Below are 26016 nucleotides of genomic sequence, written 5' to 3'. Positions count from 1 at the left end.
AAAAAAAAAAAGATTTTTTTTCCTCTCTCTCTCTCCGCCACCTCCCTCACTTGTGCTCTCTCTCTCTCAAATTAAAAAAAAAAAAAAAGGATGTGAGGGTGATCTGGCTGTGACATCTGTTGCCCCATTGATCGCCCGGATTGATTCGGCCAATCTGGCTGGCTAGGCAGGTGTCCCCTTCCTCCCTCCCCGCTCCACATCTCTCCCTAGGCTGTGCGCTCGGTCAGAGAAGACGACCCTCCCTGACAGAGGAGGACTGTTCTTCCATCATGGGCATATGATAGATGCTTTCCCCTGCTGGAACCTCCCAACAAGCTCTCAGGGTCCCTTTGTGGGAGAACATAGGGGAGTCCAGCTTCCAAGAGTCCAGGCACATCCAAGTGAGGTGCTGCCCCTGGCGGTCTGCCTGAAAAATATATGCATATGCGTAAATATGTACTCTATGGTGCTGGGTTCTGCAGGGTGAGATTAAAGTCAGGTGTTCACATGTAGCTTCTTTATTTTTTTTTAAGTTTTTATTTATTTATTTTGAGACAGACTGAAAGTGCATGTGGGGGCATGGCAAAGAGAAAGGGTGAGAGAGAATCCCAAGCAGGCTCCGCACTGTCAGCACAGAGCCCGGTGTAGGGCTCGAACTCACGAAACTGTGAGATCATGACCTGAGCCAAAGGCAAGAGTCTGCGCTTAACCAGCTGAGGTACCCAGGCGCCCCCAGGTGTAGCTTCTTTAAATTGAATGTGCATGTTGTATGTGTTACCGGTATAGATTGGTTTGTTCTTTGATCAGCTGTAAAAGCAGGCAGGCAGGTGTGGAGGTTTACGCTCCCAAATCTCTTCCCCGTCCCCTAATGTACATAATACACATCGTGATTCTGACCAAATTAATGTTTATTTTCCAGATGCTTTGTTTACGTATTGGAACAAGGCTTCAACATCTGAACTTATGGATTTTTTTACAATATCTGAGTGAGTAGTTTTGTTTTGCTCATTGATTTTTTTTTAATCTTTGTTGTTCCCGGCTGATTAAGAGGTGTGAGAAATACCATGTAGTTGAACCAGGAATGCTGGATACTCACACTGAGTTTTGAGCTCTTTCTCCCGGACCCGACCCCAGCACTTGCTCTCGGGAGCACATGACTCAGGGGGCAGTGACCAAACCTAACTTAAGAGACATGTGGTTGTTACAGATGAGAGCTAGCGGTGTGTATCAGCCATTTTAATAAAATAACACAATTTATCAGCCAGATTGGGAGGGTGCTGCATTTCTAAGTTGAATCTAATTTAGCTCAAGCAGTTGTAAAAACAGACAGAAAAATAGCTATAATTTTGAAATGTAAGTGAAATCTTACATTTTATCTATATTATCTCGTTTTATGTCTCTAAGCTAAATTTCTGATTTCCTTTAAACTCTACTTTAAAAACCACAAATTCACAATCCCTTATCCAAAACCGGTAGGGCCAGATGATTTTCCAAATGCAGAATTTATTAGATTTTTAGAAAATTTACTTATAGGGCATATTCTATAACACCCCAGCAGGGCCTCAGCACCCCACAATTAAACACATTATTGTTTCTGCAGTACTATGATTGTTCACAATAATGGGTAAATTATAAGTAGCTTTATATCTTTTCGTTGGGGTCATGATTTTGCTGCCAATGTATTTGCATAAACTCAGGTGGAAAACAACGGTATTCAGAGCTTTGTGCATTTTTTATTGTGTTTCTTGGATCACAGTCTCATAATTGTTCTCTCTGCTGAATTAAAGGTGGGAGAGACAGATGGGGTTCAGCACCAGAAGAACTTACTGGACATTATTGTGGCTGCTTCTTGTTAAATACATGATTTTTTAAAATATCAGTATTGTGGATATATTATGACAAACCAAAACACTGGATACTTGATGTCTATAAGAGACCAGTCCATTTCCAAAAGCCAAGAGAGGGAGCTCCTTACCCAGATTTGAATGAGGACAAATAAGCAATTTGGAAGAGTGCAGCAGTGCCTAGGCTTTCTGTCATGATTTCTTTTTTTAAATTAATGTTTGTTTATTTTCAAAAGAAAGAGAGAGAGCGAGTATGAGCAGGGAAGGGTCAGAGACAGAGGGAGACACAGAATCCTGGGCAGGCTCCAGGCTCTGAGCTGTCAGCACACAGCCTGATATGGGGCTCAAACTCACGAATCCATGAGATCATGACCTGAGCTGAAATCGGACGCTCAACCGACGGAGCCCCCCCCCCGCCCCGACGCCCCTCCATTGTGATTTCTGTGGCAAACCGCCTGAGCCGGTGGACAGCCCTCTTGGTCCCAGGCCTCCCCCTGTGGCTCTGACCATGCAGCGCGGTACCGACAGCAGCACAGGGTAGGTTAGTAATCTTCCCTAGATGAGAGAGACCTGCCTGAGAATTTCTGAACACCAGAAGCAAGAGGCTAGTGGTAGGTCTACGAGTTTACTAAATATGTTATTGTTGGTGGGTTTAAATAAAACAACACATTGACCACAGTTTTTTTCACGTTTTCCTAATAATCCTTCGTCCTGTCTGCAGAGTCTGCTTGCGCCAGTTCCAGTACATGGGGAAGCGATACATAGCCAGGTACTGTGGGGTTGAGTCTGCACCGTGTATCATTCTCGGTATCACTTGGGTCTCAATGTGTGGGAATCATCGTGTGATGATTGGCAGTTGGAATTCTCATAAACAGCCGTGATGTCTTTGGATTGCTGCCACCAGATCTGGTGGCATCTTTCGCCTACATTCCCACACTCCTTCTGTCTCATTTTGCCTCATGCACATCTCTTGGAAGGATTTCCCTTCATGGCCTGCTTCTGCTCTCATACTTCATATGCTTCCTTCCAAATCTCCCCCCCCACCGTGTTCTCTTCCTTCCACCTCCCCTTTCTCATCTCCCAGCCCCTCCGGTGTGTCTTCTTGCTCTTTTCTCCTCCCTTAGTGGTTTGCCTTTCCCTGTTTGACTTTCAAAGGTCATTTTTTACCATTCCTTCTCCCAGCTACAAAGATGTTGATTTCTCACATAACTACTTCCCTTTTTTTTCATTTTATTAAATGTTTCTTATTTATTTTTGAGAGAGACAGTGTGGGCGGGGGAGGGGCAGAGAGAGAGAGGGATACACAGAATCCAGAGCAGGCTTCAGGCTCCAAGCTGTCAGCCCAGAGCCCGACGTGGGTCTCGACGCTGGGCTTGAACCCATGAACCACAAGATGATGACCTGAACCAAAGTCAGACACTTAACTGACTGAGCCACCCAGGTGCCCCGCCTTTTTTCTTTTTTTTTTTAAATATATTTTTTTAATGTTTTATTTATTTCTAGGAGAGAGGGAGAGAGACAGCGTGAGCAGGGGAGGGTCAGAGAGAGAGAGGGAGTCACAGACTGAAACAGGCTCCAGGCTCTGAGCTGGCAGTCAGCACAGAGCCCGACGCGGGGCCCGAACCCATTAACTGCGAGATCATGACCCAAGCGAAAGTTGGACGCTTAACCGACTAAGCCACCCAGGTGCGCCCCCCCACCGCTGCTGCCTTTTTTTCTTAATGAAAGAATGTTTTCAGTCCATCTCAGATTTGTTTGGACTTCCACAAAAACTATCTAAAACTGGGCCTTTTCTCCAGATAAGCTGACCATGCCCTGCTTTTGTCCAACCACGACTCTCTGCTGAGTGTCATAAACCCTCATTGCCCTGCCCCACACCAGGCTCTTGATCCCTCCCGAGCTGAAAGAGAGCTGGGGACTCTGCTCAGGGACAGCCAAGCCTTAGGGCACAGCCTGTCATTGCCAAGTTCTCACTGCTGCGCTGCAGCCACTCAGTGCATCTGTTTTCCTGTGTGTTGGGGGTTCTGTGATAATGTGTCTGTGGGCTCTCCGTCTAAGTTTCCTACTTTTGTATTGTTACTGTTTTTAGGAGTTTATTTATAAGTAAACACATTTTACATTTTAAGAAAAACTTTAAAATTTAGTAGTAATGGAGGGCTTTTTCTCTTCTCTACGATTCTGTTTTATAGCAATGAAACAGGAATGAGATTTTTTAAGACTATTTGAAGATGAAACTTTTACTTTTTATGTTAACATTGTTCTTTTCTTGGGATAGTTGAGAAATTTCCAAAATTCTGTTTTATGTTCAATGAAAGGTTGTGGGTTGGTTTGTTTTTTTTTTTAAAGCAAACTTAGCATATTTTATGCTTTTGTCCTATTGATATTTTTTTATTTTTAACTGAAACATAGCGGCACTTACAAGTTCTCTGATGTTAACTGTTATCTTTTATCGTAACATTAATTTTTACGTTTGCACTTTTGAGTACCAAAAGCAAGTACATACAAGGTGATCTTATACAGTCACACCTCCCACCTCGACTTCATTCTCTTTGACTTTGTCCTGTGAAGATGGGCAAACACGTACATTGCTGGCACTGTGCCCAGCAAACTTCACAGCCTCCTTGGAATAACCATCACCCCCATCACAAGGTGGCATTTAGAGAGTGTTGTGCAAAATGGGATGAAATGCCATGGATCTGAGCATGGCAAATGTGGGAAGCTGAAGATTTCTGTCCAACGGAATATTTTAGAATTTGGTTTTGTGTAACTGTTAACTCTTAATGACCATAAATTTAATTAAAAAAAAACAAAAGCCTTCTGACTTTATAAGCACCCTGTATATATTTGCATATAAAAGTATACTTCCTTGAACTGTCCTAAAACCAGACGGGCCGTAGGGAGGCAGGAGCGGAAGGTAGTGTTACTTGTTACACGCACTGTGGAAATCACGTGCCCTGCCCTGCCCTGCCCTATCGAAAATTTTGCCATGGTCTCTGCTACTCGTGAAAAAGGTCCCGAGCAGTAGTGTAAATGCTGTCGGTGTCTGCTCTCGGGGCAGTCCGGTCTGACCAATATCGCGCCTTCTCATCACGTCACTCTGAAATCACCCAGCAGCATGTTGCCCGAGGGTACTCCGTGCATGCCCTGTTCTACGCAGTAACACAGGGAGGGAGACGGTTGGCTACGGGATGGGCAACATGTGTCGTTCCAGCACGGGTCTCATTCTTCATCTGCTCTGGTGATGGTACACAGTAGGAAGTTTAGCTATTTGATTGCTAACCCAGATCACTTTTCTATTTTCTTTACTTGACTGCTGACAAGTTTAACAAAGTGTGTGGCTCTTCTCCTTCCTGCCTGGGTAAGAATAAAGGTGTTCAAACCGCCTCATATAATCCCTCTCATTGCATGTTGGTTCTCCGCTTCTTCCAATGCATTATTTTCATTAAAAAAAATTTTTTTTTTTGTTTCTGCTCTTTGATAACATCTTTAATCCAAAAAGGTTTGTGGTGTCTGGTATTTGTCAGAACACTAACCTTTGACACCACGTCGGATGGATGCTCAAATGTTTTAAAGCAGCATCTCAAAGGAACTTTCTAGAACTGGAAAGTTCCCTGCTTCAGCTTGGTTTTTGCTTCTCTGTTGTCAGGTGCTTTGCCATGAATGCGTTTTGAGCCAAGGCCTGTGTGTGTGTGTCTCTGGCTTATCTGGCCCCAGAAGGCTGCGCTGCTCGTGGCCAGCGTGTGGCCGGCCCCTTGTGCCGTGTCCTGGCCTCACTAACCCTCCTCGTCCTGCCGCAGTGTAACAAGTCTAACTTTTGCTTCTATCCCATTTCACTCATGTTGCAGGAACCAGGAGGGGTTGGGACCCATAGTTCATGATCGAAAATCTCAGACATTGCCTGTTTCCCGTAACAGAACAGGAATGATGCATGCCAGATTGCAGCAGCTGGGCAGCCTGGATAACTCTCTCACTTTTAACCACAGTAAGTCTCATGACATACCATCGTAACAGCCAGCCATCTCACGTGACATCTCCAAGGGCAGAGCCCCAGGCCGCACCGCGCCACCTCACCAACCTGACTTTTCTTCCAGCGCAGAGCAAGCGGGATGAAGAGCTCATGGCGAAATTCCCTTCTTTGGAGGAGAGTGACATAATGTGGAACGTGGTCAGCTATGGCACTAGACCTGAAAGTGTCCCAACCCCTCCGTTCAGTTTTCTTAATGTAACATTTGGCAGGTTTGACAGCCAGACGTTCTCTTGATATTCTTACCTTGATATTTGGACCTTCCCTCTGGAAGTCCTGAGGACACCCAGAACAGGCTCCTTTTCACTCCTCTGAGCCCATGCATGTAACTGACCACGTGTCCACATTCTGGCATTCCAGCTTTGAATGTATGTTAATCCTTAAACTGCTGTGAAAACATGAAGCCCATGAATCAATTTGTGAGGGTGTGGAAAAGCCAATAACAAAGTGACTTTTTCTGTGTTTTCAGTGTGAGAAAGATATCAAGTGTGCTTGGAATTTCTGTAGACAATGGTAAGATTTAATCAGGTTGGAGTCTGCTTATGAGGCTGCTTCACTTGCAAACCAAGACCCTTTCGTTCATCTTGCCTTCCTAACTTTGGGGCTTTCTAACCTCACAGTAGAGATTCTACCAAACAGTGGGAGCATATTTTTAATTTAGTTGTTTCACATCACCAGAGGGGACATGGCATCATCTACTAGTTCTAGAAACTTACGTGCTTCATCTTCCTAAGGGTTTCTCAGAGCAGAAAACCTACAAGAGTAACAGCCATGCAGCATTTTCAAAACTAATGGCAGTCATTTATAGTAAATACCATTTCTGTAGTGACGTGTTCTCTGAATTGTTTCATACTTTCTCCAAGCATAACATAGCTAGTAGTTGTTTTATCTAGAGAAGTATTTGTTCTCACTCCAAGTAATATCTTTAATGTATAGTTCTTAGTTAATATATTCTCATCATTTTTAATCATAATGATTGCACTCACTGTGATTTTTCAGACCCCTTTTTTACTATAGGCTAAGAGTAAAGACAATGTTCTCAGTGCTTTAAGTTGATAATAGTTCAGAGTAAGAAGGCCAAGGAATCGAAATACAGCAGCTATCCATTCTTCCACCGCAACGAAGTTAAATGCAATGGGTATAGACTCTTTATAAAATTCTGAGCTTAACTTAGATCAGTATTCTATTTGCCTACCACACACTGAACTGGTAGTTTTCAAGAGCTAGTTCTGAGTCCCATACTCAGCTGCAGAATGTACAATACATCCGAGGCCACGGCACTTGATTTTTTTCACCTCTTATCTGTTAGGGCTTTTTCTAGCTCTGCAGACGGGATTGAAACAGACAAAACAAGGAATTTTGTTACTTTTCACTTTCATTCCTATTTAGCGAACAGAATTAAATTCCCACTGTTCTCCCTTTGCCCGGATGGTTTATAACACGGGGACTACCTCTCTATCAGTTGAAATAAGTACTTACAACTTTAAAGCACTTGAAAAAAATATATCAGCAGACCGAGCCCCCGCCTCCAAAGAATCACTCAGGAAACACAGAAAACAAACACAAGTAAAAGGAATGATCAGCTCGTGAATAAATGACCTTAATCCCCTGAGATACACGGCAGCTCCTCCCATTGCAAACGGATTTTGCGATGGGGGCTTGAGCTGGAGGAGAGAGGCAGCTGGCTGTGTTTCGCAGCCAAGGACCATATTGCTAACGTGGTTGCTTTCCATCCTCTCTTCCTGCTACCCACGGAGAGCCCGTCCTTCCTGCCTCTCTCCTCTTTCTTCCCGTAGTTTCTGCTTCAGTCAGTTTTCAGTGACACCAGCCTCCACCAAAGTTTCTCCTTCCGCTTTCCCAGTAAACAGTGTGTAGCTGTTCTCCTCCTGTGTTCCTATACTTCCTCCTCCCCCCAGACTGGTTCTGGTGTCTCACAGTCCTGGCATTCTGCTTCAGGAACTCAGTCTTGATTTCTGTCTCTAAGTCTGATGATGTATTTGGGTGGCTTCAGCCTTTCCCTCTGTTAGCTTTTTGAGCTCCAAATTATCAGTTTGCCCAGAAGTCACAGCGAAGTATGTACTATATGTATACATGTGTGTGAGCATGTGTATGTACATATACATAACATGATTATCTTTACACCTGTACCTAGGTATTTTACAGGAAATCTGTAGGCATATCTGTCTTCTTAAAAAACTCTTCTTTAACAATGAATACAGTATCTTCTGTTGGACCATCCAATACGACATAGATCCACTGTGTGAGAGATTTGCAGGGTGCCAGAGTCTAAAACGAATTTACTTTAGAAAAGAATAAAGATAGAAAGAGTCCCCCGTACACCACCTGCGTTTTTTATTTTGCCTTTTTCTTGGAGTAGGAAAGGCTTTGCCGGGCCTCAGCTCGACCATCAGGGAGCAGCAGAGGACCACAGGAAATTCAGTGGATGCTGACCTTCACGCCCCCTTTAGCACATCCACGTAGGACATGGCAAAGGACACCACATGCAGTACACATGTCACCGCGGCAGGTTCCTATCTTTCCTCTTGGATTTTGATAGGAAACAATGAAAAGTAGAAATCCTGCTGTGCACAAATAGTCTCAACTATTTCAAAAACACTCAAAAGATAGAGGTTCCTTATCTTTGGGTCATTACCCAGGTACACAAAAAGTAAATGTGTATAACATTAAGACATTGACCTTTTTATTGTGAAGTACATCCATTGTGATACTGCATATATTTTACTTAAGCCAAGAGATGAGAGGGAAGCTAAGTGAAACATGTTTGCAAATAAACGATAGATGTGCAAAACATATAAAATAGCACTTTGCATTTACTGTGATGTTATATGTTGCCCTAGGAATATATTAAATCTATTTGTATGATACTTCATATTTCCCACTGGTGTGATGGGGAAAAAGCCAGCAAGAGGCAGAAACACTTGCTGAGAACCTACGTTTCATATAATCCAGTGTAAGAGAGAGTTCAGGGTCACTGGAATAAGTTGCAGAGAATTCGATTTCAGGTCACTGTGCAAAAGCATTTTCTAACTGCGCCGCTCGTTAGCTCGTGTGGGCACTTGGAGCTGGAGGTGTGAAAACTGCATGAGGACCCACTGAGTATATTGTCCAGATCACTTCAGCATCACAAAAGGAGGTGAGGGGGTGGATGAGTTGGCTTATCAGACCCTATCTAACTTAGAAATTCTTTGATATCTGTGAAGTACAAGTAAGAACATGAATATCAGTGATAATTAAGTTCCTTTACTGCATATAATATTGAATTAGTGGGAAAAAAATACAGAGAATGCATGTAGCCTCTGAAGTAAAATCAATATTTTTCAAAAGGTTTTAAGCCTGGGGATGTGTTTTTTTAAAACAGGTAAAAATGGACTCGGATGCTTTAAAGGTATATATACACTCAAGATAGTAAATGAAATCTTTGTTTACAAAGCCACTTTTTTGAATTCTAAGACAGGTTTCCTTGATTTAGAAATGAATTTTTGCACATTTTCTAGCATTTATGGTATCAGATTATATCTTCGAGGTATAACAGACCTATTTTACACCTACATCTTGCCAATTACATCTAATGTGGCAGTCAGTCGTTGGTACTTTTTGTAATTGATGCGGTTTTAGAACTCCAAAAGTCTGGCAAAATGCCTGTTCAAAGTCAGTCATGTTTATAGTTTGAATATCCTTAAAAAGGACTTTAAATTAAAACGTATGCATAAACCAAGTGTTCGCACAGCTTGAGATGTATGCCTCAATTCAGCAATAAAAGTGGGGTGGAGATCAACAATAGGTGATGTAGAGGTTGGCCCACCTGATATGTTGCAAAAATACATACAGTTAGTAAGCGCTGTAGACCATGAGCTTCCTAGGAGAGTGGGTCTTCAACATTTGGGGACTTTTTAAATTGATTAATTTTTTAATTTACATCTAAGTTAACATATAGTGCAGTAATGATTTCAGGAGTAGATTCCGGTGATTCCTACGTATAACACCCAGTGCTCATCCCATCAAGTGTCCGTCTGCGTGCCCCTCACCCATTTAGCCCATCCCCCCACCCACAACCGCTCTAGCAACCCTGTTTCTTCTCTGTATTTGAGAGTCTCTTATGAACATTTTGGGGACTTCTTTTAGCAAGATGATTCTTTGTCATTTAGTAGTATTTACATTTTTCTCATAAAATGTATTGTTTTTTGGATTTATATGGGCCAGAGGGGGGAAAAAAGTTAACAGTAAAAACAAGAATTCATAAAGGGTAGAGGCAGCTGTTGAAAAGAAAGTGTCCCCTACGAAAATATTTATCTGACTTCTTCGAGCTCAAATGTCCTCTGACATTTGGAAAAGACAGTGGCTGTGTTCCTCCCACTACATCACCTCTGATGTCGTGGCAGTGGGAAGGGAGAGACAGTTGACAGATGTGGCCACGGCATTAGTCAGTCAAGCTGTTCTAGTAACAGTTTATTAAATAGAGCAAGGTTAATTAAGTCTAACATAGCAGATGACATTGGAGGGGGAAAAATCTCATTCTTGGCCTTTGAGTGTTTAAAAGATCTGGAGATTTTTAGAATAAATCCTTTATCATAGAGTGACATCAGAATGAAAATTGTGTAAACGTGAGCAGTCCAAGATGCGCATGCCAAAGATGGTGCCCTGGGGAAGGGAGGAAGTCCTCTCTCTGAGCAGCCTGGCTGAAGACAGCCCAGAGCACTGTCCCCTAGGGGAAATCAGTAGGGTTAGTTAACACAGCACTCCGTGCTTGCTGGGGTCAAAATCCACTTAATCAACTTCAATGAGTTGCAGACTGATCCTTTAAGAAGTTGCTTTTTCTCTTATGATCACTTTTTGGATGTACCAGGTCAGTTTCATTTCCCTGTGGTGACCATTGACTGAAGCCTTCCTTCGTGCACGACTTTGTTCCAGAGGTTGAGACAAGCCTTTCCCACGGGGACATCTGTCAGTGAACTGTCCACGCAGTCTCCACCACTTACGTAACCTCTCCATGCTGCCCCTTACTTTTAGGGACTTTTTAATAACACCAGCTCAGGAATCCTGCTGAATTTTTTTTTTTTTAATTTACATCCAAGTTAGTTAGCATATAGTGCAACAGTGGTTTCAGGAGTAGATTCCTTAACGTCACTTATTCATTTAGCCCATCCCCCACCTCCTACATCCCCTCCAGCAACCCTTTTGAGATGAGAGCTTAACCGAAAGCAAAATTATAACCAACTGTGGCTTAAAAGGATCATTTCTTTTATTCTTAGATAATTCAGACACAGGCAGACAGATTTCTGTATAAATCTGACTGCCCGCCATAAGGAGATCAGATAGACAATGTCAAGACTCAAGGATAGTGTAAGAGCTTAGAGAATTTTTGTCATTGTCACGTTTCCATATATGGATACATAATTATATAAAAACTTAATTAGCATGGCCATTGATTATATGTTTTAAAATCAGCACATTGCCAAATTTCAGTCTTGGGTTGGTGCAGACCTCCAGCCGAAAGTAAACACGGTGGAAATCCTTCAGTGTGTAGGCGATCACACCTGCATACACTTAGCCAAGACGTTACCTAGAAAAAGAAAATGTCAGTTCTGTGCCAAGAAAGAAATTAATCGCCAGAGCCAGTTTTTTGGACAATTTAACCCAGATTATTAAACGTCAGTAGGGGGTAAACGGCAGCCCTCAATAAAGGGTCTTTCTGACCTGTGATACTTTTGGTTGGTCTGACAGAAGGTGCTTTATTTCTTTCCCTCTTGCCCCACTTTGTGACCACTTTAACAATAATTAACCATCTGTTTTCCTCTTTCATCATCTCTGTATCTTCCCAAACAAACCACGCCGAATGGGGTGATGCCTTGGTTGACATTTGTACCAAAATGCATCCATCTTTCTTTCTCTGGGAGCTCTGTCACCAAAAAAGCAACCACGAAAAGATAGAACTAGCATGACACCAGTACGTTACATAACCCCAGGGAAGGCACATCGGCCCTGCTGCAGTGTGGGATTCGTGCAGTGCGCAAGCGTAGAGCTTCTGAGCCACCTCTCTAAAAGCCCAGCAGCATTGGAGGAAAACACATTGTAGTATTTTTAGCACGTTTTCAAAAGCAACTCAGTAGCTTGGAAAGGCTTTTTTGCAGTCTTTTAAAAATCATTCTTTAACTCTGACATTTGCTAAAGTGAGAATAACATCGTGCTAGTTACTGTATTTTATCCTAATATCAGGTACTGATACAGTGACCTGGATCAGGAATTTAGGGTATAGTTTCTGGGTTCTCCTTTTTTATCCCCATTACTGGCCTCAAGAAAATTCTCTAGGTTTTCTGCACTTCATTTTCCTGATCTATATACAAAATGTCCTCCTCTCTGGAGTATAAAGAAAATTAGCCACATTAAGTGTTGATTTGTTTATGCTCCTTGGAGAAAGACATTACATGACGTTTTATTATACTGCCATCTTTCTTTGTCATCTAGATCAGTCCTGTAACATCTCTGCATCCTGTATGTATTTCTGCTAATGCATATCATTTCATAATGTAATATCTCAAATTGTATGTCAAGCTACATTTATGTCAGTACTAAACTGAATTTTACAGCCACATATAATAGATATCAGTTTGTATTTAAATTATGATTCTTCAAGTCCTTTCCTTTCCTTAAACGTTTCTTTCAGACATACTGGCTTTCATGCTTTTTGATAAAGCAGGTAGAATTCTGTTAGCAGTGCAGTCAACTCTTGATTATTATCCCTAGTTCTTCATGTTATCAATTCAACATTTACATAGCAGTCACCATGCGCCAGGCACTCTTCTAAGAATTTCACAAATTGTAACAAACTTAATGCTCACTACAACCCTCTGAGGTAGATACTATTATTATCCCCATTCTACAGGCCGGGACACCGAGATATAAAGAGGTCAAATAACTTGCCCACGGTCACACAGCTAGCAAGTGGCTGAGCTGGATTCGGGGACGAGCAGGCTGACCCTCGGCTCATTTTCTTAACCTCTGTGCTGCTGTGTTGCCTGTGTCTGTGTGGGAAGCTTGGGAAATCCCAGCTTCCTTCTCCACCCCTCGCGTCCCAGCATTTCAGCCCAGTACTCAATGGATTGGCCCCCACTGTTGACTGTGCAACTTAAGACAAGCTGTTTAGCCTTCCTGTGCCTCTGTCTCCTTACCTGCAGAAAGGTTTTAATAACGTGCATACTTCATAGGGCCGTTGAGGGATTAAATGAGCAAATACATGTAAAGTTCATAGAATGATTGCTGGCACATGGCAAGCAGACAATAAATGCTTGCTGCTATTCTTTCCCTTCCAGAATTAAAATGAGTTATAATCGAACAGATACGTTATTAATTACCTACTTCCCCCGTCAATCACCACCAATGAAAAAGGCAAACAGGGAGACAAGGCCACAAAGGAAGCCTTCCCTAAATAATCAAAAGTTGACTGTGTAACTTTCTCGGGCCACCCCCTCTCTGTCTGCAGCCCCCGCAGTAACCGTGTGTTGTAATTCATGCAGGCTATGGCCACTCAGATGCTGACGTTCTTCACCAGTCCCTACTTGAAGCCAACATCGCTACAGAGGTGTGCCTTACGGCTCTGGACACTCTCTCTCTGTTTACCCTGGCGTTTAAGGTTGGTATCGAACAGCTGTTCATGGTCAGAGCTTTACCTTTTAAATTCATTCTGTGTGTTTAATTGAACTGGCAAGAACTTCCGATTGTAGTTTCTTATTTCAGCGACTGTTTTTGCCCTTGTAAAGAAACCATAAATCCTTAAAATCCTTTCATGAAATCGTTCCATGGTTAATGACTTGAATTCCCTGAAATAAAATAAAGCTTACTGGTAAGGGTGTGATGGAAACAGTCCCTGGAGGTGGTTAGCTCTCGGCCAGAAGAAAGGATCTATCGGGAACACGGTTTGCTGGGCCCTCAAGGGTGATAAATCCAGAGGCCTAATCAGACATTGCCACCCTTACCACCTTTGAACACATCCGAATGGAGCAGCAGTTAAAGTAAGTACTGAGACACATTTACCTTTTACGGTTTCTAAAAATCTGCCAATAACTTCAGTGACAGAAACATTTCAAGGATGGAAAATAAAAGGTTGTGTTGGTCTTATTTTAGGTTTTAGCAAGTAATAGTCAAGTAGGTAGAGATGGTCTCTTAAGCCACTCACTTGATTTTAGGAATTTAACAATTCCTAGTCTTGCTAAATGATTGCTTCCATTCCCAGCGTGGAAGGAGGGAATTGAATTTGTGTTAATTTGCTATGAATGCTGAAACATTGTGTTTGTTTCCAGGATATTTGGGAAATGCAGCCAAAGTCATTCTCTGCTTTACTTATCTCTGCTTCTCATAAAGCACATTTCTTTATTAGGATAACAATAGTTGCCCTGATATCATGTCACTTTATTATAATAGACTTTTATTCTTTGTAGCAGCCACACCACTCATGTCCCCATGAAATGTCATTACTAGGGACCCAGTTGAGAGACAAGAAAATACAGACTCCAATCGAATATGTGTGGGGACAGCCATGTCTTATTACACGGAGCCTCCACTCCTGTGGCTCTCGGAGTGTGGTCCCCTCCTAGCAGCAGCGGTAAACCCTGGGAGCATGTTAGAAGGCAGATTCTCAGGCCCCGGCCTGGACTAGCTGAATCCGAAAGTCTCTGGGTGAAACCTGAATGCTACAGCTTGAGAGCCTCTGCTCTACCAGAACCACGTTTGGAACCTCTTTCTAGTTTATTTTTTAGTGTTTTTAGTTAAAAAATGTTGTCCAAGTAGGCAATGGCATTTTTAACTGAGTATTAGCCAGGTATACCTGTACCACTGCTAACTGAGAATCTGAAGTTCAGAACAGTACATGGGACACGGTCTTCTCTCTGCCTGGGCCCCACCATGCCAATGAGCGGGAAAGCCAGGTGCTGCGTGGCGGGGGATAAGGGCACGTGCAGCAGGGGTGTGTCTGCTGGCACGTGGAAACAGATGGTGTCCTTACGGCACAGCCTACAGTCCTTACTTGGGCCCCTTAAAAATGCTTGCCTCGTACTAAAGAGCCTTCATCAAGGTTCCCGGGCCTCCAGCCTCTGGCCACCAGGGAGGTTCTGCCCAATTTTCGATAGAGAAACTACATCTGATGGTCCCTGATTGTGACATTTATTGTCCGAATGTCTTCGGGGAAAAATCACATCACGTCTCCAGACCTAAGAGTTCTCATTTGTAAGATAAGAAAAATAAGATCTGCCTCCCAGTGTTTGGTTAAAGTAAGATGACCTTTGAGAGAAACTGCCACTTTGTGGGTACGGACCAGGCCTTATTCCCAGCTCCACCATTAGCCAAGTCTAAGCCTGGGCTGGGTCTCCTTGACATCTGGAAACCCTGGTTTCCTTACCTAGAACTTGGCGAATATTCCTGCTATTTAATGTATTGATAAGAAGTATCCAAAACATCTACTCTGTGTTTATGCCTTCCTGGTCCTATAACAAAGGGTCTAACTCCTGAAACCCACAGAGAAGACTGAGCTTTAGTGCAGAGGTGATCTCTGCCAAAGTGTATTCGCCTGTGTGCAAAAAACGTTTAAAGCTCGGCACCTGCATAGTAAGTGGGAAGGTGGGCAAATGTGAGGGCATTATTGGGTGTCACGCCACACCTCAGGCTTACCCACCTAGATTCACAGGTTCCTGAAGCCCCTCGCACCGTAGCCGCTAGGACCTTCCTCTGCATATATTTACTTGGCTGAAGCGTCATTTGGAGCATCTCAGAAAAATTAAATTATTACACTCAGTTAACTGACATAATTGGAGAAAAATCATCTTCCACAGATACAGCCCCATTGTTACTGAGTCTCTTAATTGACCACATCTAATAAGTTGCCACGGATAGTCAAGAAATCTTATTCTTTTATTTTTTAATTTTTTTTAATGTTTATCCATTTTTGAGAGAGTGTGTGAGCAGAGGAGGGGCTAGAGAGAGGGAGACACAGCAGGCTCCAGGCTCCGAGCTGTCAGCACAGAGACCAATGCGGGGCTCGAACTCACAAACCATGAGATCATGACCTGAGCCGAAGTCAGATGCTTAACCGACTGAGCCCCCCAGGCACCCCAAGAAATCATATTCTTAACAGAGAAAATGTTTAAAAAGGGGCGCCTGGGGGGCTCAGTCGGTTAAGCATCCGACTTTCGCTTAGGTCACGATCTCACGGTTCGTGGGTTCGAGCCCCGCGTCGGGCTCTGTGCTGACTGCCAGCTCGGAGCCTGGAGCCTGTTTCAGTCTGTGACTCCCTCTCTCTCTGACCCTCCCCTGCTCACGCTGTCTCTCTCTCTCTCTCTCTCTCTCTCTCCTAGAAATAAATAAAAAACATGAAAAAGAAAAAAAGAAAATGTTTAAAAAGACTTAAGCCCTTAATAATAACATTATTATTGTTGTTGTTGTTATTAATTATTATATTAGTTTCCTGCTATTTACTGAATGTCTTCTGCGCCTCAAGCATTAACCTTCACATTAGCCTGCCTTGGTGGATCTTCTTCTCACCCATTTCACAGATGAGCTTGAGGCTGAGACAGGTTAGAAGATTTGCCCAAGATCACTGCACATTTGACCTGACAAAGTTCTTGTTCTCCACTAAGCCAGGCATGGCAGGGAGGGGGTAATAGGGGACAGAAAGAGAGAGGGAGAGAGAGAGGAAAAACTAAGCTGAGTGATAACAAGGTGATTGACTGATCTCTCATATAAAAAAAAAAAAAAGAGAATTACCAAGCACTTACCAGTTGCTGGTCCTGTGCTAGACGCTTTCACGTGTGCCGTCTCATTTAATACATAGCAGGATGTGTTTTATAAACCAAGGTAGTTACACGCAGACAACTAGTGTTCGTCTCTGGCTACTTGACAGTGTCTGTGATTAACACAATCCCAAGTCAACGGCTGCCCTTTGATGATCTTTTTGGTGGGTTTACAGATCTAATCTGAGAATTTTTTTGTTTAGCAATTCCACGTTGTGCCTTTTCTTGAGTTGAGCTGCACGGGGAGAATCAGTATGCAATGTTGAGGGGCACTTAGATCGTTTGGTTCTTCTGGGGAGTTTCTGGCCTGGTTCACACAACCGTGAGCCTGGGCTGCAAGGATGCATGAAATCAGGTCATCGTAGTGATCGGTGAACGTTTGCAGCTGATACAGCTCTTCTCTAAACTGGTTTTTAAAGCAAGGTCTAAATAAAACTAAATGCTGTTTGCCTAGGAAAGGTATATCTATTTTAAATAACATGGCTTTAGACATCTTATATTGATACCCAAGGTTTAAGTTTGTTTTTATCCTGTTCCTAAATCTTTAAAAACTACTGATTTTGAGCGTTCATTCTCGGAAAGGCTCATTCCACCGAGGAGGCCATGTTACAACAGTCAAACCTGCATGCGCATCCAACAGCTCCTGACATTTATTTACAACCTATTCTCCATCTTGTTGCTAGAGAATAGCCACGCTTTCCGTATTGTCGTAACGTCTCGTTTAATTTTCTGAATGAACTTCTGCTACCATCAGTACAAGTCTGTAGGGATAGAAAGGTGGACATGAGATACCCTCTGTTGCTACCTGTGGTTATTTCTGAGTGGAAAAGCGAAGGGTGGTTCTGTTTTGCTTTCCCCCCAACCCCCGTGGTCCTTTCTGAATGTTCAAAGAGGTTTTTTTTTACATTTACTGTATTTTACTTTCTAATTAGTGAAAAAGAGACAGACACACAGAGAGATGGAGAGAGGGAGAGAAGAAGATTGATGGGAAGATTACAGAAGGCAGCTGGTACACAGGGGTGTGTCTAGGCTGAGAGGTCCTCTACCCCTTTACGTGGGGGATTATTTATATTTTAGTGTGAGTGAGTTTTAACTGCGTTCTTGCAACTGGGCTTTAAGATCAGAACCCAAGAAGACTAAATCCTGAAAATGGGAACAAGTACCTTTACGAGAAAGCGAAAGGAAGGAAAATTGAACTCCAGGGGTACGAACCTGGAGACAGGCCAGTTCTGACAGCAAGGCCAGGCTGCTGGCGATTTTTGTACACAGCATCTCTTCTGGATATCGCCCCCAAAGAGTGCTGGGAGAAGGAAAGCACACCCAGATCTGTGCAAACCTCAATCCAGCCGGAAGCAGGGAGGACAGTGGCCCGTGGGAAAGCAACGTTCACAGACAACAAACCATGTAAACCGTTCCCCAGACACTGGAAACAACCTTGCCCACCCCCCCAGTTGGTGAACAGCTGCTCATGGTTGAGAATTCTGTCATATTCAGTTAATTAAGTCATATTTTCTACTCATTAAATTGCTTCTCTTTCACATGATGGAATTCAATACTGTGCTCAGTATTTCGTGTCATAAGGATCACTGTGAATTCCAGGTGTCCTACCAGCTGTGAATACATCTGTGAGTCACTGGACATATGAAAACAAAATTTCTTCCTTGGGAAAAAATTTTTCTCCCAAAATAAGGTGAGGTCAGTCTTAAAACTAATACTCCAGCCATAATGGGCTATGTAACAGAATTATTTGAACATAAGTTACCTCCAGTCATTTGGCAAAATGGTAAGATTGGGTTGGGATACTGGCCTCCCGACGTATTTTTATCATCCTCGTGTTTCCCTGCTGGTCCAAAACGCACACGTGTGCCCGTTCCCAAAAACACCTTTGTGCAGCCAGGCTTATCTGTATGTGAAGATACAGCTCTTAAGTGTCACATACGTTTAGGTACAGTGGCTGCATGCTGACCTCTCGCTTGGTGACACCTATGTCTACCCATGTGTTCAGCTGTCGAGAGTTTTGAATAAGGTGTTCCGTCAGTGTGAACTTACTGCTGGTGTGAAAACCCTTGCAGAATGATATGCAGCATGTATTGTGGCCCTGCTGTTTTGCTTTGTCATGTAAAATCCATGACATGTTAAAGTCCTGCCAGCCACCACTTACTGAGCCCAACCAAAGTGTGCCTCAGATGCTTTCTGTACTTGACTCATGTCTTCGCGGTAGCTGCGTGAGGTCCATTCTAGGGTTGCCATCTTACAGGTGAGAAGAGTAAGACTCAGTTGACCTGTGCCAATCCATGCACATGATTAGTGGGACCTGATCGAAACCTGTATGTTTCCCACCTTACCAGGCTGTCTGGTTATTATTCATCTCTTAACAGGGTGCCCTGAGAAGCCTGGGAAAAAGCAAATTTACTTTTAGAGGACCTCACTTCAGTGGTTTTTTCCCAGCCTGTTAATCAGCCAGAATCTGTAATGGCACTTACTGGTTGGAATTAAGAGGCCACAAAGATTACCTCGGTATTGGTGGCTGGTAAACAGTAAAAATAAGTAAATGAATACAAGCCAGACCAGTACTGAGGAACAGATATCCTGTAAACCATGTTCCCGTATGCTAGGAAGTTTTATGATTAGTCCCTCCCATATTAGAAAAAAGCAGGGGTGCCTGGATGGCTCAGTCCATTAAGTGTCTAACTTCAGCTCAGGTCGTCATCTCGTAGTTCATGAGTTCAAGCCCTATGTCAAGCTCGGTGCTGACAGCTCATAGCCTGGAGCTGCTTTGGGAGAGCCCTTTCTCTCTGCCCTTCCCCTGCTCATGCTCTTTTTCTCTCTCTCAAAAATAAATAAACGTTAACAAAAAATAAAAGGAAAACAAAACAAGCAGACTCTCCAAAGTATGAATTTGTTGCAGGCTTATTTGTACCTGTGTTTTCCTAGAGATTAATGGCAGAGTTAGTTTAATTATAAGTTGTCGTAGTACCTGGAAAGTGTAACCTTTGAGTCTGAAAATTGTGTGCCACCCAGTAGAGGTGACCGGTGCATCTCACTAACCGAGCTGTCCTTGTGTGTTTTAAGAACCAGCTCCTGGCCGACCATGGACATAATCCTCTCATGAAAAAAGTCTTTGACGTCTACCTGTGTTTCCTTCAAAAACATCAGTCTGAAACGGCTTTGAAAAACGTCTTCACTGCCTTAAGGTCATTCATTTATAAGGTGAGTGGGCTGCTTCCCCAGGGCAAGTCCTAGTTGATGATCATACTTGCCTGCCTCCCACCTGGGGGTTGAAGGGAGCACCAATCTCCACATGGGCTTCACTCTCTCCTGTTCCCCCCAGTTTCCCTCGACGTTCTACGAAGGGAGGGCCGACATGTGTGCCGCTCTGTGCTATGAGATCCTGAAATGCTGCAACTCCAAGCTGAGCTCCATCCGAACCGAGGCCTCCCAGCTGCTCTACTTCCTCATGAGGAACAACTTCGACTACACTGGAAAGAAGTCCTTTGTCCGGACGCATTTGCAGGTGCGTGTAGTCTCACTTTCCAACGCAGGTGCACCTGTGGGATTCTGTTTTAGCAGGAAGACTTTGTCGTGCTTACCGATTTACCTCTGTGTGAGCACGACAAGGTCTGGCCTGGAGGTGGAAAACTGGAAAGTCACGTTCACTGGTTTGGTTTGTTTCATTCTCCACGGTGTAAGATTTGGACCTAGAGTGTGTTTCTGTTGGTAAGGTGACATTTAAACATTGACTCGGTATTGGACCGACTGAAATTCCATTGAATCACAATCTATTAGAATCTGCGTGGGGATGCCCAATAGTGAACGTCTTAGCCAGAACATAGAAAGTCCAAAGTGGTTCTTTTCTGTCTTCCGTCTACTGACACACCTGCCATCCCTCCACGGTTAACACGTCTCAGACACTCTGCCTTGGGAACCGTGCATGATACGGAAAAGGCTTAAGTATTTTTGTAGACTCTCTTTTTCTACAAACTCGTGTAGGAATGCCTTCTCCATCTCTGTATTTATTCCTTTTTGAAGCAAATACTTACTGTTTGCAAACTACATGCTAGGATTCACGGATGCAACCATGAACAAGACAGAACCCTCCCCTGCCCCTCATGGAGCGTACATGTTCCCCACTGGAACACAGACAGACCCCAAGGCTTTTGTCCGTGCGCTGTCCCCAGTGCTGTGAAAGAGGAGCTTGAGTGCACCACAGAGGGGAGGGGCATCTGGCTGGGGCGGAGAGGCTTCTCAGAAGATGTGAAGGATGAGCCCTCACTCTAGAGGGTGAGCATGTTTCAGGCCATGGATGCACCAGCGGAAGGGCCAATCCAGGGAAGTGGACAAGGTCCTCATGGTGAATTAAGAATATGGTTGAGAACAAGTTGAGAAGACATCATCACATATTTGGAGGGATTGCCTGGACCTGGAGCTGAGAATGGATCAGGGGAGTCGGGCTGAGCTGGAGAGATTTTGAGGAAGCCATGGTCAAACCCAGGCCAGAGAAGATGGTGCCCTAGACCAGGCATGGTGAGGTTAGAAGAAGAGCATGAGTTCACAGTGCTTAGTGACTGATTGTACCTGGGGATGGGTAAGGAAAAGGAGGGAATAAGGATGGCGTCCGTTTTTTTACTTTGAATAACTGGGTAAAGGCAGAGCACTTGACAGACCTCAGTAAAGACAGATCCCCCACATTACATAGTTAAGATGCAAATGTTTTAACAACAAATACAAAGGACAGCCCACTTATTGAATATTTAGTGTGTATAAGTCCCAAACCAGTAACCATTGAGGTAAGTGAAAAGGTCTCCCTTTTTATTAGAGAAAGTGAGTAACTATCCGAGTGGTTTGGGCTTATCTGACTCTCGTGCCTCTGTGCTCTCCTGATTAGCATTTTGCTGTGCAAACAGAATACTTAAGGATAGCAAAATCACCTTCTGGAATGATTCTTGAAAGGGGAAAAAGGTGACTCAGGCATTATTTCCTGCATTGAAATGATCTCTGCTCAGAACTTTGCCTTGTTTTCATGCACATCCTAACTGAAGACAAGGGGCCAAGTCTGGAGGGTCATTTGAAGGTGAAATGATCTGTTCACATTTGTGTGTCCCTAAGGTCATTATTTCCGTCAGCCAGCTGATAGCCGATGTTGTTGGCATCGGGGGGACCAGATTCCAGCAGTCCTTGTCCATCATCAACAACTGTGCCAACAGTGACAGGCTCATCAAGGTGGGTGGCCCCCCAAGCCTGCCTCCTGGTCTAGTCCGTGTGCGGACAGGCAGAGCACAGCCGAAAGCCACATGTCCTTCCTCTCCCTTGCTTTAGCACACCACCTTCTCCTCGGATGTGAAGGACTTGACCAAGAGGATCCGCACGGTTCTGATGGCCACCGCCCAGATGAAGGAGCACGAGAATGACCCAGAGATGTTGGTGGACCTCCAGTACAGTCTGGCCAAGTCCTACGCCAGCACCCCCGAGCTCAGGAAGACATGGCTGGACAGCATGGCCAGGATCCACGTCAAAAACGGGGATCTCTCCGAGGTAGGCCTGCAGGCCTCTCTGTCTGGGCTTCTAGGAAAAACTAGTTACGTCTCATTCGCCAAGCAAAACCGATTTTAAGGGAGTGCCTGGGTGGCTCAGTCGGTTAAGCGTCTGACTTCGGCTCAGGTCATGATTTCGTAATTCATGAATTCAAACCCCACATCAGGCTTTCTGCTGTCCATGTAGAGCCCGCTTCGGATCCTCTGTCTTCCCCTCTCTGTCCCCCCCTCCTTGCTCACTCAAAATAAATAAACGTTTAAAAAAAACAACTAATTTTAAGAAAATATCCCAGTAATTAAAGAAGGGATGCTTCATAGTCTTGTAAGCATCTTGGTAATTTACAACACAGTAGGGGGCATGTTCCTGCCCCAGGAGAGCATATCCTGAAAGTTCTTCGCATCCGTGCTCACACGGACACCTGCTGACTCAAGTGTGCTCAGCTCCTGCACCGAAGCTCCTCTCTTGTTCTAAAATTCAGCCCTTTTATGATGTTTAATTTTCCTATTAAAGCAATGATAGGGCATTGCTTTTTCCTTTTTGAAGTGGTCTGTTGTCTGTGGATGTGGTCAGTATGAGATTGCTACCCTTGTCCAAAGCGGACACACTTCTCTCAGTCGATAGGGTGGCGGCAGAGAGCTGGACGTGAGGGGTCCGGAGACAGACTGACTATCACATCCATCTCTTCCTAAGTCTGTGACATTGGGCCCTTTGTTAACCCCTCTGGGTCTCCATGACATCAGCTGTAAAAGGGGCGAAATTAAAGAAAGCAGTAGGCTCTATGGGAGGAAAAGCCATGTTTGAGATTTGTGCCTAAGACATTCATGTGTGAACAACAGTATTACCGAAGAGCCGTGCTTTTACTCTTAAACGTCTGATAATTGTCTAAATTAGCAAAATTATGTTCTACATCTGAAAGCTTCGTGTAACTATTTTTATGTATTGATTATTCAAGAAGTCCATTCTGTTTGACCGTAAATTTAAATATTTTAGCTATAACAGTGAATTACGTTTTACTGCCAGTAGTAATTTTTCTGTCATTCTGACAAGAATCGGGACTCAGGCATCAGAATCAGGTTCATTTCCAACAACTATTTGTGATTTTTTTATAACACTGTGGCAACTTCATAAGAAAAATTTATTTTTTTTTATTTCATTTTAAGGTGTTTATAATGTTATCTAATTAACATCAAATTATAATTTTGTTTTATAATTCCATGTTGGGAAGTAGTTACTACACCTTTTTAAGTTGAGAGAAAAATATATTAGCTGCTGAATTATGAGCAGTTTTCCAAAAATCTAGGAAGACACACGTGTTTTCTTCAAATGGGCCTCTTTTTACCTTAAGAGAAATGATGCAGAAATCTTCGATAGTATAAGAAAAAAATGCTTTTTTTATCTTCTATGATCAAGTTCAGCAATCCTAAATAGAAGTGAGCTTTAGTAAATGTACTGCCATTTGTCTCAATTTGCAATTTATTTCAAAATTTCCCTCTATGTGAATTGTTCCACTTTTTTCAAAAGGTAAGGTGTCAGCTCTTAGAAACCCTAGCTCCTTTGAGATCTATTGTAAGTATGTGCAGTCGTTAGATTCTTGTTTGTGACCATTATGACAGACTCTACAGTCATTGATTCTGAAGCATGTGTCTTTTTTTGTAGGCAGCAATGTGTTATGTCCATGTCACAGCCCTGGTGGCAGAATATCTCACGCGAAAAGGTAAGGAATGATTCCTGTGTTCTGTGAAATGAATACAAAGCTGCATGAAGCAGCAAAGACAAGTGTGAGCCGTTCAGAAAGATCGGGAGATGGGGGCTTTGGGTGGGTGGGTGTGTGTGTGTGTGTGTGTGTGTGCGCGCGCGCACGCGCGCACTATATTTATTATGTTATTCACCGGTAAGACATTTGCTTGGCTTGGTAGGCACAGCAGAAATGCCAATATCAAAAACAAAACTATATGGCATGTTATTGTGTAACCTTTAACTAATGGCCCTCCCTATCTTGTAAAAAAAAAACTAGTTAATGAGCTTTGCATCTGGGTGTCCTTGACTGCCCAGTCTCAAGCTGAGATTTATTTTCCCTTAAGATTCCCACTAGAACTGTTTATCAATCAAATGGCAGTTGTAATGGGAGATTATTAGACAGTGTTTTCTGGAACCGCGGCCCAGTTGGCTTTACCGTGTGGGAAGGCAGCCTTGTTGGCTAGAAACCCCGGCCTCCCCAGGGAAGGAGAAGGCAGGAGTGTGTGGGTGTCGCTCATTTGTGCATCACATATAGTTTGTTCCCAGATGAGCAGGCCATAAATTCGTTCATGGGTTCTTTTGGTTAAACACCAGTTGCTCATTTCCATTTTGAAATCAAGAACAGCAAGGTTTCTAGAAAAGCTGGTCGCGTATGCCTGTGTCCCAGATCACAGCAGCCCCAGATCTGGCTGACGAGTACATTTACAATGTGAGAAATGATATAAAGTCATGTGCCAAGGCCAGGGAATTTGTGTATTTCTGGTACAGCTGGCTGTTTGGAATGGAATTTGAGGGAGTCTAGGGTTGTACCTACATCAGAGCCCAAACGAGAAAGAACTTAAAGAAGGGCTCCGTATTCTCTTGCTACTGGCGTGATTTGCTGTTGAGACGTTTTGTCAGGTAACACATTTCCTCGTGTTTAGAAGCAGACATAGCCCTCCGTCCGGAGCTGCCCCTCTTCCCCTACAGCCACAGCACGTGCCAGAGGAGGCGCCGGGGAGGTGAGCCTGAGGGTGGGCCCGGCCCCCGCGGCCCCCACGGCCCTGTCCGCAGGACACTTAGAGGTGTGGGGGCTTTCTCTTGCAACGCTGCATGGATAGGCTCGGCTCTCCTTCCCTGCCTTCCTGTCCTCTCCGGTTTCCGTGGCGGTCTGTTCCTGTGCAAGGAGGGGAAGCATTTGGACCACCCTTGTCCTTGTCCCCCTAGAGCTGAGGTGCATATTTAAACGTAGCTGGAAACCTGGGTGGTTGGCTTCTGTCATTTTGCTTTTTGTACGTGAACATAGCCTCCAGTTCCTAGAGTAATGCTTGTCGTAGGGGAAGGTTTGGTCTCTGAAGAATAAAAGTAGGTCTACAGTGGGACAGCGGCAGAGACCTTAGACAGCCTGTGAATGGCTCGGAAACCTTGACCGTCACGTCACAGAAAACTCCCTGACTTCACAATCTCCTCTTCCGGGACTTGATGCCAGAATATGCTGTACTCCTCTTTTCCCGGACATAGGGGAGGTCTCCATTCAAGTTTTGACTTCTGTTTTGTTTTATTGTAAAGTGATCTCAAAATAGAATGGCAAAGGCATTTGAGGTCCTTCTGTACTTGATTACCTTTGACTGGCTGACGTTGTCCAGCGGACAGAGAACTTCTCCCCAGTGACTCCAAGTTCACTGAAGGCCCCAAATAGGCCATTATCGCTGAAGGGCTTTATTCTTATCCTGGTTGTTTACCCCAGTGCAGCCTCACACCATTTCCCCAGGAGAATCAGAGTGCACAGGCCCTGACTTCATGCTGTGTGGGCTCTCGCTCTGGTTTTGGGGAAGAAAGGAGGCCTCCCCTTACCCCTCAGACAGCAGATCTGGAACCAGCTAAGATAGGCTCTCAGCTTGAGGCTGGGGCCGTTGAGTTACATCTTGGGAGATTGCTTTGTGAAAGAGAAGAGCGAATTCTAACCTGAGTTCGGGGTTACCCCCAGCCAGAGCAGCAGAGGTGACAGCTTGAAGGAAACAGGTCTTTTTGAATCCTGTGTTTCTCTTTGATTGGCTTTGGCTTTATCTTTCTTGGTCCCTGAGCATGGCCCATCTTACCAAACCAAAGTAATGTTTTTATTTTT

General features: G+C 43.9%; 1 protein-coding gene across 10 annotated transcripts in view; it reads left to right on the top strand.

The window, feature by feature from the left end:
- Positions 1-26016, top strand: part of DOCK9 (dedicator of cytokinesis 9) — a 290243-nt gene that overhangs the window by 232271 nt on the left and 31956 nt on the right. For 4 of the 10 annotated variants that reach the window (XM_039252512.1, XM_039252510.1, XM_039252511.1 and 1 more), the window contains exons 36-45: positions 899-965; positions 2545-2592; positions 5669-5805; positions 13380-13495; positions 19716-19853; positions 19975-20157; positions 21750-21863; positions 21960-22175; positions 23832-23889; positions 24836-24913. In XM_039252512.1, coding sequence (XP_039108443.1) covers positions 899-965; positions 2545-2592; positions 5669-5805; positions 13380-13495; positions 19716-19853; positions 19975-20157; positions 21750-21863; positions 21960-22175; positions 23832-23889; positions 24836-24913 — 1155 coding nt within the window. Of the gene's footprint in view, positions 1-898; positions 966-2544; positions 2593-5668; positions 5806-6316; positions 6361-13379; positions 13496-19715; positions 19854-19974; positions 20158-21749; positions 21864-21959; positions 22176-23831; positions 23890-24835; positions 24914-26016 lie in introns of all 10 variants that reach the window. The other 6 variants (XM_039252519.1, XM_039252518.1, XM_039252520.1 and 3 more) reach the window with 2 other exon arrangements.

Source organism: Hyaena hyaena, unplaced genomic scaffold, assembly GCF_003009895.1.
Source record: "Hyaena hyaena isolate Hyena2069 unplaced genomic scaffold, ASM300989v1 scaffold_418, whole genome shotgun sequence".
Taxonomy (NCBI): Eukaryota; Metazoa; Chordata; class Mammalia; order Carnivora; family Hyaenidae; genus Hyaena; species Hyaena hyaena.
Note: the sequence above shows the minus strand (reverse complement) of the source record. Positions and strands in the feature narration are given on the sequence as shown.